This window comes from Phaethon aethereus (assembly GCF_964289735.1).
Source record: "Phaethon aethereus genome assembly, chromosome: 2".
Lineage (NCBI taxonomy): Eukaryota > Metazoa > Chordata > Aves > Phaethontiformes > Phaethontidae > Phaethon > Phaethon aethereus.
This window is the reverse complement of record NC_138582.1, coordinates 94745656-94761387: the sequence shown is the minus strand read 5'-3', so window position 1 is coordinate 94761387 and position 15732 is coordinate 94745656. Positions and strand designations below refer to the sequence as shown.

Sequence of the window (15732 nt, the reverse complement as noted above, 5' to 3'; positions counted from 1 at the left end):
CTACGACTTTGGCTATACTGTTTCGTCTCTTTGTCCTGGCTGCTCATGCTTCAGAGTAGTAGAAATTTTAATCTGCTATCATATATTCATATTCACTCACTCCTTAAAATATGTGGGCTTGAATGCCAACAGTTTCTCATAATATCAACATCATCTGCCTGCATTTTTTTTACTTCACAAATGAGGAAGGTCCGCTATGGCTATATAGAGCAAGAGATAGATAGATGGATAGATAGATAGGTAGGCAGGCAGGCAGGCAAGCTGGCTAAAGGCAACAATGGGTGAGTAACAACAGCCATATCTGAGCATGTAATGAAACATTAATCTACATCATTAAAGACTAATCAGCAAAAGAGGATAGTTTAAGACGGAGGGAAACAGTACATTAATACACAGAGATATTACTCAGGGGAAATAACAGTCCAAAATACTGTTGCAAAGTACTTCATACACAGGACTTGAGTAAGTCCCCACTACTTGTAGCTGTTGAAATAAATGCAACCAATTATGTAATAATCAGATTACTGCATCTTCTATGATTAACAATTGTCTATTAAAATCAAAGGAAACATCCAACTAAATAATTTGCTGTTGGTATTTGTCACCCTTTAAGCCACACTGACAAATTATCTGACAAAGCTTAGCACAGCTTGATATACCTTTCAGGTTTTGGAAATAATATTAAGTTGGATTAACTGTAAACAGACAGTATTTGAAACACATAGGACTTCTGCTAGCCCCTGAAACAAATTCCAGGAAAAGACCATTACAGCCCTGTAAACTTGTCACAGTGTCTTCTTTCAGGCTGCATCACAGATTGTACTATGCTACGATACTTTACAGTTGTAGGACATGCTTACAACTGCAGAGAATTTCTACAATATGAAGTTAACCTCTAATAACATCCAAGCACAGAGCCTTTTTTTTTTTTAACTTTTCATGTGACAGTACTACTGAGAGTGAAGGATTCACATTTAGATCAAAGATATATACTTAGATATAAAACCGAAATAAACATGTATTTAAATACATCTCTAATAACGCAATTTTCTGATAGCACCTTCAACCACCTCAGCATGTGTATTAGCTCATGCAACTCTTCAACTATGCTCAGGAGAGCCTTGAAAGTACAGTTGTTAAAAAGACATCAATCATCAAAGATAAGGAACCTACAGAGGATGTAGACAAGTAGATTTACTTCTTAGCAATACTGGGGACTTGTCCTGACTGCCATTACTTGTGGCCTGGATGAGATGATACATCACTAAATCTCTTAAAGAAGGTAAGAGAAGATGCTATTTCTGTATAAGAAAATGAAATTTTTCAGTTGTAATGACTAAAGTGTCAACCTCCTAGTAGTATGGAAATAACTGGCATAATTTTATCCTGCTGAGAGTATGCTGTTGGCTTGTCATATCACTGACTGAATTTGGAGTAAGTTCTCCTTAGAATTCACTTACGTTTGGATTTCTGCTTGTTTAGCAACTAATTGCAATGTTAACATTCCCTTCTTGAATACATCATCTCCAGCAATTAAATTTTTTGAGAATATTTACTGTTTGACAATCAGTTACAAAAATCCTGCCCAGAATGTCTAATGGAGTTTTCAACAAAGACTTTTCCAGGTAAGAAAAGCAAAGGCTTTCATCTCATTCCAAATCCATTTCAGGTAGTAAAATTCATGTGTAATGACTCAGGGCAGAGCTCTGCATTGAAAACTAATAAAATAGCAGCAAAATACTTTGGCATGAACTCAGTTGAAAGATTGTGCACAAATGCAAAACCAGACACAATCTGCTACTGAGGTTTAAGTTTTACTATGCTGAAAAGTTTTGACTTGGTCAGTTTGAACCCACAGATTCACAGTCAGCAGAAGGACTAAGCTAAGAATAGCCAGAAATTGTGGGTATGTTCAAGGTGGAACTGTAATTTCTGTCTGCTTATTCCAGCATACACAATATGAAGACTACCATCTGCTAGAAGCAATGCTGTCTTATCCCTGTTGAAAAGGGTAACCTAGTGAAAGATTTAATGCCCTTTTCATTGGAGAATCAACCTTATGATCCACTTCTTCCTCCAAATGCTTGATACATAAAATAACCTTTTTTGAAAGCATGTTCTAAGTGGAGGACTTTAATGTTTGAAAATTTATTACTATTTTCTCTTAAAAATAGCCTATGAATTTACGAACATATAAACCACATTTCTGACTTAAGTTGATTAGATTCCTCAGTCTTGCATAAGCAATTTGATAACTATGAGTAAAAGCCCACACTTTTCCTGTTTGAAAAGCATACATCTATTAAAGTAGATTAAAATACATTCCATGTCTCTGATCACAATCAGCATTGTTCTACTTGGCAGTTAATGCCAACTCTTCCAAGTTTTCTTTTTTCCTTCTCCTGTCTGGTGTATGCCAAAATTAAAGATCTATGGAAAGGAAAAACCACATTTAGCAACCTTCCTTTGTCCTACTATGTGAGAAATTCCATCAACTAGGATCAATTCTTGACTATTTGACAAAGTATACAAAAAAAACTACATTAGTAAGGATCGCGGAAAAGGCTGGAAAAAAAACCTATTGAAATTTCAGCTCTTTAATAAAAGTAACAATATATTAGCATTCACTTCATATATGCACTAAATATTGACCATTCATAAAAGCATTTACTGGGCATTCAAGTTATTTAAATTCCCTCTTCTGTGAGCCAAATAAGCTGCTAAAATAATAGCCCCTTTGATATCAAGGCTGAGGTAAGCAGCTTTGTTACAAGAAAAACACCAAACAGGTTGAGATTTTCAAGACAAGCCTAAGAATTCAGACACATTTTCCATTTATTTACTGGAGCATGCATATTAAAATTATATAGACTACTACAGCAAAAAGGTCTCAAGCACTTAGTATCTTCGTGACCCCTATTTTTCTTGCTAAGAAGCTGAGAGATGGCTATATGACATTTTGCAAGTGAGCAGCAAAAAAGAAAGCTTAGAATTGTTAACTGTGGCCATTATTACAAGTGAGTTTTGCTCCTGATAGCTGTATGTTGGGGGAGGAGGGTATGGGGTGTGGGGGGGAGTGTCTCAGCATTTTGATGAGGAAGAAAAACAAGGAGGTTTTGGAAATGTTCTAAATTTTGATCAAAAGGCCAAGAAACCAACCTGGTGTTCCAGCTGGTCCCACAGCACTCCACACCATCTTGTGGAATAAAGACGGCCTGCACATGCGTTAAGCTAAAACTGACATCACTGTCATATGCGATGCACCCTGTGAACTCCATACCTGATGTCACAACCTCTGCTAAAGAGGGTTTAAGCATCCTGCAGCAATTTTACAGCACATTTCTGCAGCAGTTCAACTCAGTAAAATTTTTGTGGTTTCTCAGAAGAGAACACCTTATTTGGTTTGGGATATACATGTACTAACACTAAACATGGGAGTTACCTATAAGCTGAGAGAAGACAGATTCCAATATGCCTACTCATTTCAGAAGTAGCAGCAAACTCGGTAACACTTCTTGAGAAACAAGGCACTACTTGTTATTTTCTAATTTAAAAATCCCGTTTCCAGATTTTACTACTAGAAATGCCAGGCCAATAGCCTCCCACCTATTCCCTTTTGAAAATACACTAATGTGATAGATCAAGTTAACTGGTAGCTAAGTTGCTGCCACACCTGAAAGCAATACCTATGAGCACACATTTCTTTGAGGAGTAACACTAGCAAAGACAAAGAACACAACTAAGTATTCATATCTGTCTTCACGTAACATTGTCTAAACATCCCTTTTGTCCAACTCTCAGGTCTGTGCCCAAACAGTGTAATCTGAATTTTGAAACTGCACACGAACAAAGAACAAGAGAACACCATGTTATTATCCGCTGCATATCAAGAAATCATACATTATTCCACTATGTCCCAGTCCCCTGCATATCCAGATACTAATGGCATATCTTGTTCAGACAACAATCCAAACTTCATGTGACCTCAAAGAAGTATTTTGAGAGTACAGTAAGCTTCAGATAAATGACTGAAATTTAATACTTTTCCCATGTAAAGAGCTTAAAAGTTATAAGTTAAACAAAAAGAAAACTCCAACTGCTGTTTTGTTTTTATAATAGAATAAAGAAAATAATACAAGTCAGTATTCAACTCTGTAAAAAGCTATCAAAATTGATGGGGGGAAAAAAAAAATCAAAATATCATTTGTACACTAAAACTTGTCAAATAAAAGGCAATGCCAAATTCCTAGGTGTCAAATATATATATAAAACAAAAATATATCCTTGCCTTTTTGTTCTTTAACATAGCTCTCCTTACAGTTGTGCATGAGCTGCAGAATCCACTGATGTTGAGCACCAATGCACTGCCAAGCAGGGTCCCCAGGCGCATGAAGATCAGAAAGATATCTGTAAAATCCAGTCCAAAAATCACAGTTCTGACTTGACACACTGAAGGCCTCATTAAAACTGACCAAAGATGTTCTAAGAAATACTTTCTTTTTTTTACATGATTTTAAAAATCAAAGAATAGTTTAAGATACACTCATACCCAATGCAAACACAAGCTTTGCATTCTTCCTGCCTCATTTAGTGAAGCAAAATTCCACCCAAAAAACTTGTAGAAATAAACAAAAATATACATATTTAATACCACATTAATATGTATCTTCAGTTGTGCCTCCAGTAAAGTACTTGGGAAACCAAGCTCTTTATTTGCCAAGGTTGCGGTTCAGTACGTCATGTTTCACTTGGAATCAGTGATGACATTTCAAGCACATAAAAGATGGTATTTTTCTTCCCACTTTGTATGTCCTGATTGTATCATCATGTAACCTTAACAAGTACGTACAGAAGGAACTAATTTTTGGTGGCTCATTAATTTTAGTACAGGCATGCACAAACAAATGTAAACCAAGCTCCTGGTGGGTTTTGGGGTTTTTTTTGGTTGGTTGATTGTTTTTTTGTTTTGCTGGGTTTTTTTGTTTTGTTTTTTTTTTTTCATTAGGATGTGCACACACTGTCTGTGGAAAAAAAAGCAGGGGGAGAAATAATGAAAAGGACTGGGGCTTCTAATACACAGAAGCAAAACACCTTCTGTCTTTGGGGAGAGAGGAGTATTAGAAGTCAGTATTAGAAGTCTAATTATTAATTAGAGTACAGAAGTAATAGTCTAACATATGGCATTCAAGACTATCTGACAAAAGTACTTTTGAAAGAGTATTCTCAGTAAGCACTAGCTGCTCTACTATTTAATGTGTTCCATTATATTCTGCATGGATAAGACTCATTCAAGATGCTCAAGGTGAAGTACATTGATATATATTATCTTATCTTGAGCAGTGCAGGGAATGTCTAACCTCTTCACAGAAGCTGTATTACTACAATAATACCTAATTTTAACGAGGACTGTGTTGCAAAATTCTGTCGTCTTTGAGAACTGTCTGCAGTACTTGAATGAAAAATAAACTGTCAAAATAGGATTGGTTGGATGCGTGAGAACATTACAACACCAAACATTGTGACAGAGTGACATTTATAAATTATGGGCTCAAGTCCGTCCTCAGTGTTAAGGGGAACTTTAGCCTTTGCTTAGACACAAAATAAAAAAAGTTACCACTAGTCTTGGAAAAAAGACATCTACTTGGCTGTTAAGTGATATAGTAAACTGTTTCTGAACAGTGTAAAATAATTATCAGTGTAAATACCATAATAAAATGAGAGGAAAATAGGAATTGAAACCTAATTTTAAAGATAAACATTGAATATCTGAGGGGGAAAACCACATTATTTCAGGTCTTGCTCAGCCTTTGACATTCGAGACGTACAAAACAAACATATCAAGGAAGAAAAAAACTCATAAAATAGCAAGTTTTATGCAAATAATTTTACAATTAGGATTTTGTTAATTTCCTCTTAGCTGAAGTGCTCTGAAGAAAGCTTTCTTCACATCTTGCCTCCAAAAAATTTACACTAGTATAACCACATTAGTATATACAGAGTAGTGAAACTAATTTAATTGCTTTGTATGCTGGGATTCTGTTAATTCATTAAAACTAAATTATTCCACATTTGTCCACTCCCTGCTCTCCTTCATTATACTGTTCGACATGTGAAATACATTTGGGAGTTACATTAACAGAGTCTGCTTTAACATAGGCTGGGATATTTTTAAAGATTCAATAGTTCAAGGTAAGGGGCTAGAGAAAAAAAAAAAGTCATCCCAGAATCAAACACACATACAACTCTGATTCTTCCAAAGAATCCTTAGAAGACGTCATAAGACTTGGCTTCAATAAAGAAGCTGCTCTTTAAGGTTTTCAAGACTGACATAGAAAGGAAACAGTAGTGCCTCCTTCAGAGACACAAAATGCTTAACTACTTACTTTAAAAAGCAATTCCAATAAATAGGCAATATTTATATAGGACCCAGAAGAATGAGAAGCACTCTACATAAATGTAGACTTGCCACTGTCCTCATAAACTAACATACTGTAGAGGGACCTAAGATACCAATACCACCCTTTGTCCTGTGCGACCGGGCCTGGTAAGCACACCAAACAAAGACCTCACACAGGTGTTAGACTTTTAAGAACACTCCACCCAGAGCGCATTTGGTCTCCACCTTTTAAGATAACTGAAGAAAGCACTGAGAATGTCAAGCCATGCTAGGAGCCCTGGTTACATCCAAAACTCAAAAGCTTTCCAAGTAAAGCCATCAAATGTTCCAGAGCACTCTAACGTTTGGCTCCAAGGAGTATAAAGCAGGTTAAGGTCTACCGTTAGAAGAAGGTCCAACAAAGTCATGTCAGTATGCCTACAACAGACTTCAGCATCAGCTTTGTGAATGACAGAAAATCTAGGAATTTCAATGAAAACTGGAAAACTGGTTCATGTTTATGATATATAAAGGATCTACATCATTTATACTGAGTAGTAAAACAGCCAAAACCGAATTTAAACAACAGTCTGGATTAAAGCCTCCCTATTATCTGACTCAGGATGATTCCATTTCAATACAAAGTCAAGCTGAAGTGTGAGACAAGTTAATAAGGAGTCTGTTTTGAGATTTGCAATCTGTGTGATCATTTCAGACATAGCTTGCAACATGATCGTTTAAAGGAAGCAACAGGATCTAAACAAGACTTGAAAGATTTTTAAAAATTAAATTCAATCTCAATTATCCTTTGTTAAATTGTTCTCATTCAAGAACTGTTTTTCAATCATTCAATAAACAATCAAGTACTAATCCATTGCCATTATTTATATAATAATATAATCTCAAAATAATTTACTCCCTGCTTTAAAATTATTAAATACTAAAATTAATAAATACTATTAAACCATAGTAAAAATAGTCACTACTCTTAACGAGGAAACAAATTTAAATACACATCTAACACCATATGTCTGATGAAAACACTAGTCAAATGATTACCTTATATAACGTTTCTGATCATGCAATGTTGACGGAGTTTCAAGCAGCTTATCCAGGAGAAGTTCTCTTAAAGCTTCAATTCTGGTTTCAACTTCAGCATAATCTAGGAGTAGGGAAAGGAAATAAATCCAGTGCGTGCCTCCCGCACTGGTATGAACTGAAAATTATGTTATTTTTCTAGGACATCAGACACTTCTGGAATTAATGTGGAAATCACTATATCTCATTTTATAACAAACCACATTTGAAAATTTTGTATACAACAGTTCTACAAAAACAGAAAATTGGACTTTGAAATCTTTCCAACAACATGCCAGTGAGAGATACCCAAAGTCACACTTTAATTACTGTAACCTCTTTTTATGTCTAGTAATACCAAGCCTTAATAAATAAATAAAACTGGCTGTGATTTCACATTTTGTAGTACACACCTCACTCAGAAAACTTGACAGAAACATTGCATAGAGTAATTGGTTCCTATAAATCCATAATTTTTATGGATTAAAATCCACACAAAACCCACATAAAGCTCTTTAGACTATGAGTTTTTTAGCCTTTAAGTTAAAAAAAAACAGAAAGCATATCTTACATTTTTTGAATACTTGAACCTCTGTCTTTCCAAAGAGTGACTTGGCTTTTTCGTAGTCATTAATAACGACATCATAATCACCCTTAAAAACAAAACAAAACAACTCCCAAACATTTATATTTGTCAAGAAAAGGTAACAAACTAATTTCAGCAAATAGAAAAGTATTTTTAAAGGATTATACCTTCTGGATATTTCTTTCAATATTCAAGGGCAGGTTGAAAAGAAATTTAAAACGCTGAAGAACATTAAGTGCGTTTCTTGTTGAATCAGCTTTGTCCTTGCGACCCAGCACTTCTTGGAATAAGGTATCTGCAGTGTTACTGGCTCCTATGTTAAAAAGGATGAAAATAACAAAAAGTAGAGTAAGTAATGAGCTCAAATGACATACAGATTTTCCTCATGTTAATGAGTCATTCAAGGTTTTTTAGAGCAAATGAGTAATTACTGCTAAATTTTTATATTTTTTTGTTCAACTGCGTTAACAATTTTACAACTGATGAAATGCTATTTCAAAGTGAACCACTTAGCATTGTAATGTGGTAAGACCCCTGTGCAATTAAAAACAATCACTCTTTCCTATTTCAAATGCTTAACTTTGCTGCAGATATTTTATAGCTTGCTTTGGCTCCAGACCTACATTTTACAACTAAATTATGCATCTCAGGATATGGGAAAAGTAATAGAAAGTTTTGTTTTTAGAAAAATATAATTTCATTATGTTAATCAATGTCATGACTCTCAGAGTTATCACTGGGCATTGCAAACACTTTTTCTGTGTTTTCAAATTAAGTCTTAAAGATTATTAACAATATTTGATATTTGAGTCACTTAAAAGTGCCGAGGATTAAACCAAAGACAATAGCATGACCGAAAAAAGTCTAACTAGCTGGTAACTGTAACAGAATGAATACAAATTGTCTTCACATTGCATTAAAAGTCTTACTGGCTTCATCACATACACAGGATCAAGCCTTGGTCAACAATTTCATGCAATTAAGTTTCTATACTTTCTGTGAATATTCTTTAATACATACATTAAACATAACCTTAAAACCTTTTCTATCCAGACTAAAAAGCATTCTATTTCGTAATAAGGATAATTTCCTGACATAAAATAAGAAAAATTAATTTATAAAAGGGAAGATTTACATTGCATGTGAATATTTGCATTTTTAAACTCGTGACTTATTTTTAATTAACCAAAAAAAAGTGGAACTGTTTTAGCCTTTGTGATCGTTGCATGTAGAAGTTTCTACATTATCTGGTCTAGTGACTATACTTTAAGCAAAGATGAAAAAAAATTACATCAGTCTCGCTGGGTGGCTTGCATGCCATTTTCTCTAGTCAACACTGTGGGTGGCCTGCTCATGTTAAAAGTAGTCTTTGTAAAATAATTGTTATATCTAAATAATGTTTAAACTTTGCTGAAATTTTGAAGTCTTGATGTAAAAAAAGTTTTGTCAAGATAGCTATTTCTACTGCATACTATTTAACATAGAATATTTTAATCCATTAAGGAGAAATACACAATGAAAACAGCTAGCTGGACATTTAAATACAGACAACTGATAAAAGTATGATTTTTCTCTTGAGGTTATAATAAATGCTTGCTTTGTAAATCCTTCTAGTAAGTAACACTTGTTTCGTTTGAATTCATATGTTTCTTGTCCATTCTTTTAACACTCAAGAAGCAATGCACTACATCTGAGAATTGAAGTTGTATTCATAAAGCATTTTTTTTAATTCAATACAAATGTGTGTAAAACAGTAATTGACAACTGCAGGAATAGCACAGTGATTTCCATCTTCAGTTTAAGCTACATGCCTTCACCTCTTTACAAATCAAATTTCTGTAGAAATCCTCAATTCAATACTTTCTTCTATGTTTTACACAGAAATTGAAATATATCAAATTACTTACTAGTGTCTTAATGAAATTCAATACTTTATGCAAAATAGGCCTGTCTTCTTAGACTTAAAAAAATTGTAAAATTTCTTCCCTCCTCACCCCTCCAAATCCGTTCTACATTAAAAATTTTTCTCTCTTGATTGCTGATGAATAATCTAAACCTAAATAATAAGTCTGTGGATAAAGAGTCAGTCAATACTGACTATGTTTTCAAAACAGATGATTCATCTACTGTGTGTAAATTTTTTTATTTCAAATTAAAGCTCTAGTTATGCAGCAGTTGCCTTTCACAGAGCCTGACAAAAACATCACATAATGGAATTTGATTGACCTCCTTTAAGATACAATTCTTCGTGACATTCATTAGAGCACACCATATGTTTTTATAAATATATAATAGCTTGTTTAGCAATTAAATTCAGCAATTTAGCAAAAACTCCAAACATTTATAATTCCACCTATAACACCAGATCGTGGTTCTAGTATCCCATGCCATTTCATTCTAATAATTTGGCACACTCTTAACATACATCCAGATGCCGTGGAAAGCATCCTTATTCTTAGGATTTGTAATCAAGCTCACAACACCAATTGTCTCTCAAAATATGCACCTATAGTCCATACAATGTAAAATTTTACTACAGATTTGAAGTAATTTTTGGAAGCAGGCCCTGTTACTCACAGATTATGGAAGCTTTTCAATGGTCAGACAAGAAACAAAGCTTTGATCCTAAACTACTTTGCATAATAATATTTACTCTTTTTAAATCCTTGTATTCGTACTTCCCTGCCTCCCACCCATTATGACTTGCAAAGTATCGGGAGGAAAAGAAGCCAATTCTTTTGACAGCAGAGCCAAACTTAATATCACTCTGAAGTGCCTGGCACAAGTTCCTCTACAGATCCAGCTTGAAAAAGACAGTCTGCATTATCTTCTTAGATATTTCAGCCACCATTTTGATAAATGAAACAGCAATTACATTTTATAGGCAGATTTGTCTCATATTAGTGTGTGTGAGAAAATGTCACAGACCTAAATTTTTGCTTTTTTAGTTAAAATCTGTCACACAATTTTGTCAAAGGGAAAGTGCTCTCCAAGGAATCTGTGCTTGGTGCATGACATGGCATAAGCACAGAGCACAGAGGACTGCACTAGCAAATTTCAGCAATTGCTTTTTTCTCCTACCCTATATGTATCAAATATTCCGCACACATAGACACACACCATAGTCTTTATATAATGTGTGTGAGGTTTTTTGTGGTGTGTTTTTTTGTTTCTGGTTTTTGTGGGGGTTTTTTTGTTGTTGGGGTTTTTTGGAGGTTTTTGGTGATTTTTAGTTTTGGGGATTTTTTTGCATTCCTGGCAACAAGTTGGGGGAACAACAATATTCAAACTACACCTTTATTGTGAGTATTAATGAATCTCTATTGAAAAAAGCTAGAGTGGTTCACAAAACCCCCTGCCTTCTTTGTGCTCCCCACACAAACACACATACAGTCACTGCTTTCTTCATACAAGAAAAGAAAAACAGTGAACTTCCATGTCACTTTCTTGATTTCATAAAACACGCTCAGACTTTCCAACACTGAGTCAGCTATCTGCATGTCATTCCTGCTTATTGATACAGCACTAAGGGAAACATCCCTTCCTCTGTGAAAAAAATCACAATGAAACAAAGTAAAATTATCTTGGCAGAAGTCCCAGGATTAAAAAAGTAACTTTTTTGATCTGATGAAACACATACCGAACTGCAGTAAGTTCAAGCCATCTCTCAATGCAATCCTACAGCTAATACAGAGAAACAGAAAAGAAAGCACTCACAGCTTTTCAAAGTTGCTAAAAAGAATGCTAATTCCAAGTAGTTTAAACGGCAGCACATTAAGTGAAAAAGATTCTGTTAACAGACCTTGTTATTACAAACAGTTTGCATTTGTTTTTTTCCTCTTTTGACCAAAATTCTTACAATCCTGGTATTTAGCTTTGCTCATCCTTCTACAGATCTGTCTATCCTTACAGCTCCTGTTTTCTTTGTACACTTAAAATCGAGATGCCACCAGAATTCGTTTAAAGTGCTTTAGAACTCCTTTATTTTGACATTTGCGCTCTTTATCATAAACACCACTGAAAGTCACAGCAAAAAGTTGACACTTATTTCAAAATGTGAAACTATCACACCCTAAAATCGCTACTATCAAACAGGAAAAGGTAAGAGACACTAGTGAGAGTGTACTGTTTTCTACTTTCTACCATATTCCTAGGAATATATTAAAGCTTGTTAGAAAGCCTAAAGTCCATAAATAGTTGCTGCTGGAAGGACAAAACTTACTGTTCAGTACATTCTCCAGTTTTTGCGTCATGGATCCTTCTACTTTTTCCGTTCCATCCGCTTCCAGTTTTTGATGGATTGCTGGAATAAAGTGTCTAGTTAAAATGCAGAACATTTTAATAGGTGGGAATCCATTACATCAAAGTGACACTTTAAAACATTTTTAAAATTAAAAATAAAGTGTTATTTTTCTTGTTAGATATAAAAAAATACAAACATGCTTCATGGCAGCAGAGTCTAACAGAGGACAGGGCTTAGAGCCAGACATTGCAGAATTTTAACCATTACTTTGACACAGATTTCTTGTATCTTCTTGAACAAGACACTAATGCTTAAGGAAAAAAATGTGGAGAGAATAAACCCAATTAGCTATCTTGCAGTACAAGTGTTAATTCAATTTAGTGTTTTGAAAAGTAAGTATCATTTAAGCACAAAATACTTTTGCTTTGTAAGGCAAAGTTTTTACACGGATCTCACTAAAAAGGAATTACCAATAATTAAAGGGTAGAAAGCGAGTCATGAGGAATCTGGATGCACCCAAAAATCAAGTGCTAGAACACTGCCCTACCAGTTGTTTTCATATAAAAAGATGCACTCTCAAAATACACAATTTAAGAGTATTGTGTAGCAACAGGCTGCATTAACCATTACTCAGAAGCACCGTGATGCTCTTGCTCAAAACAAGATGAAAATGGAGGGGAGTTTGCCTTTTTTTTTTTTTTTTAAGATGCTATTTTTTTCCTGTTCTAAAATGCCAAAAGCTCCAATTCTTCTTTCTACGTGGTGATATTAATGCATGTTGAAATGCATAGTTTCAGCATTAATTTGTTGTTTTATTACAATTTCTTTTTCAGGAAGGGACAGATTTACCAGCATAGCCTGACTACACTACACCACTCTGGAAATACAAACAGTCCTTTCTTCTACTACCCCTTTTACACAGCCTTCCTTCCCTCTTCTTCTCTGTTCAGTCCAACCAGCACGGATCAGTGTTTCTTTCTGCATTTTTTTTGTAGTATCCCTATAAATACATGCATATAGCATATATAAACCAATTATTTAAAAATATTATTTTCCTGACAAATTTTTAATCTGTTAACATATATAAAATCTGCTCTATCAAATAGTCATCAGTTCCTGTTGGTTTAGATAAAATTAAAGCTTCCAAAACACCATCTACTGCTTCCCACTGGTTCTCAGTAGAATGAAGTGAAGCTAAGCTTGAAAACAGTGATGCTCAGTGCTTTGAAGAAAGCGAGTCACAATATATTTTAGTTCAAAACACAAATACAGTTTTGAAACCAGTCTCCCAATTGTCCCAGCTTATCTGCTTTGGCTTGCATGGCAAAGCAACCCGAGTCCCTCAAGTGGATTCTTTTAAGATGAAACAAAACACTCCATGAGTATACCTAACCTGGTCCAGGAGGTACCTGGAATTCAATCCACTGGGTGATACTTGAGCTACTCTACAATATCACCCTAAACTGCATATAATGTGCACATAGACACGTCATTGACAACTGGTTTCCTCTACAATGCCATTCCAACTTGTCTGCACTATGTAAATGCAAATTAAGAATAAGCAAACATGGACAGAAACTACCTTTAGTAAGGCAGCCCTGTGGCTTCAGTCCTACTGTAAGCAGTGCGAGAGGGTGGTTATTCTGAAACAGGATGGCCCTTGATCGTCTCCAGCCTCCTTCAAAGAAGGAATTTTCATTGGGGGGAGGAAAGGGTGAAGAGAAGGTGTGTGGGATATTAAAATAAAAATTAAAAAAAAAAGGGAGAAAATTCCATTATTCTCAAACATCTAAACTTGACCCTTCAATCCCTTGATCCTACACAAAGAATTTCAGGAAGCTTTGCTTTCTTGAAAATGCAAAGGCACCTCTTTATTTTTGTTACTAAAGTCATTAGAGGGGGGGAAAAAAAAACCCCTAATGTAGCACACGATATTTCTTAAGACAATCAACACTTAAATGAAATGAACTAGCAGATTCTTGCATATTTTAAGGAACAGAGGTATATCTTAAAAGATGGTATATTGTTAACTGTAGCACATATTTTATATATGATGTGGACACCACTTACAAGAATACCTCTACAATTTTATAATAAAAACAATAAAGGTTCTAACGATATTATTCCATTTATATACATCAGTTCTGGTCATGAGCGGCCAATTACTGTACTGCAATTAGTGTTACATACTAAAAGGCAAGTTCATCAGAACAGCCACCACAACATAAGCAGATATTTTAAAACCAAGTACTAGTGTGATGTTTTGAATTTAAATATTTTGAAATTGGTCTATGAAGCATACTTTTGAAAGATACTCTCTAAATGGATGTAGATAAAAAACTAAGTTACATATTGCCTCAAAGATTTTTAAAATTTAGTATTTTGGAACCATACATTACATAGCATTAATCGCTGACCAAGTAACTATAATGTTACTCCTGAAGGGGACACACCTAAGAATTTCCAAAACTGAACTGTAACATCTAAACCCCTATCAAACCACCTTTTGTTGCCAATATATATAAAACATGATGAAGATTTCCTTTAATGTACAGAAAAAGAAGTTTTGAAAGAACATGATTTACCATATTAGCACTTTCAAAAATGCCAAGTCATGAACTGTAGTTTTTAATTCTGAAGACAGCTTATTTAGAAATTGTATCATGATCATTAACCAGTTCCTGAAAGTTATTTTAAAACACATTTTCTCCAAAGCAGTCCTATTTCTCATCTCCTTAGATAAGAATATACTACAGCAATACTATTCCCTCCTCTTCCTTTTAGAGGATGGAAGGTAACATTTTTTCACACTGTAGCATTTAAAGTTAGCATCTTAGCATAAAGTATTTGAGATTCTTAGTTTGAAAATAGTAGTGTTGTAAACCCAGGAAGAACAATATCATTAAGCCAATTCATAGGCATGTTCAGACAGAGAAAAAGATGTCAACGGGGAAAAAAATAAAAATAGCACAAGGCAATAAGTTCCAGAAAGGTAGAAAGCACTGTGGCGTACAGATAAAGGCATATTAAAGATATGTAACAGGTAGTATAAACCAGGAGGGATTTCTGGACCACTGTCTGAAATTAAGTATTTTAGGACATACTAAAAAAGTATAGACCTAAGTTACTCTCTATACACACAAGAGAATTTGCTGCATTTCCTTCTATATGTTTAACACACTACTTTGTTTGTATACTGAAGCTATTTTTATACATGATATTCAGATTTAGCAGTAAGTGCATTCATATGTATACCGAAGTTGGGTTACAAAAAAAAAAAAAAAATAAGTTTTCATAGTGAAAAGTGTTATGAAAAACGCTTTCTCAGAAAGTCTAAGCTTACTTTGTTTGTATCAACTGTCTCCGAGTTAGAAGTTTAGACAAGGAAAACCATACGCAGTCAAGAACAATACCTGTAGACCTAATCTGACTGGAAGGAATCTATAGATA

The 15732-nt window shown here is 34.5% G+C and overlaps 1 protein-coding gene across 1 annotated transcript in view; it reads right to left on the bottom strand.

Moving 5' to 3' along the window:
* The window catches only part of EXOC2 (exocyst complex component 2), a gene marked incomplete at both ends in the record, with an annotated part of 122401 nt that overhangs the window by 76291 nt on the left and 30378 nt on the right, over positions 1–15732 (bottom strand). The window contains 5 exons of the mRNA XM_082015211.1: positions 4289–4407; positions 7436–7538; positions 8025–8106; positions 8207–8352; positions 12262–12342. Of these exons, the coding sequence (XP_081871337.1) occupies positions 4289–4407; positions 7436–7538; positions 8025–8106; positions 8207–8352; positions 12262–12342 (531 nt within the window). The remainder of the gene's footprint in view (positions 1–4288; positions 4408–7435; positions 7539–8024; positions 8107–8206; positions 8353–12261; positions 12343–15732) is intronic.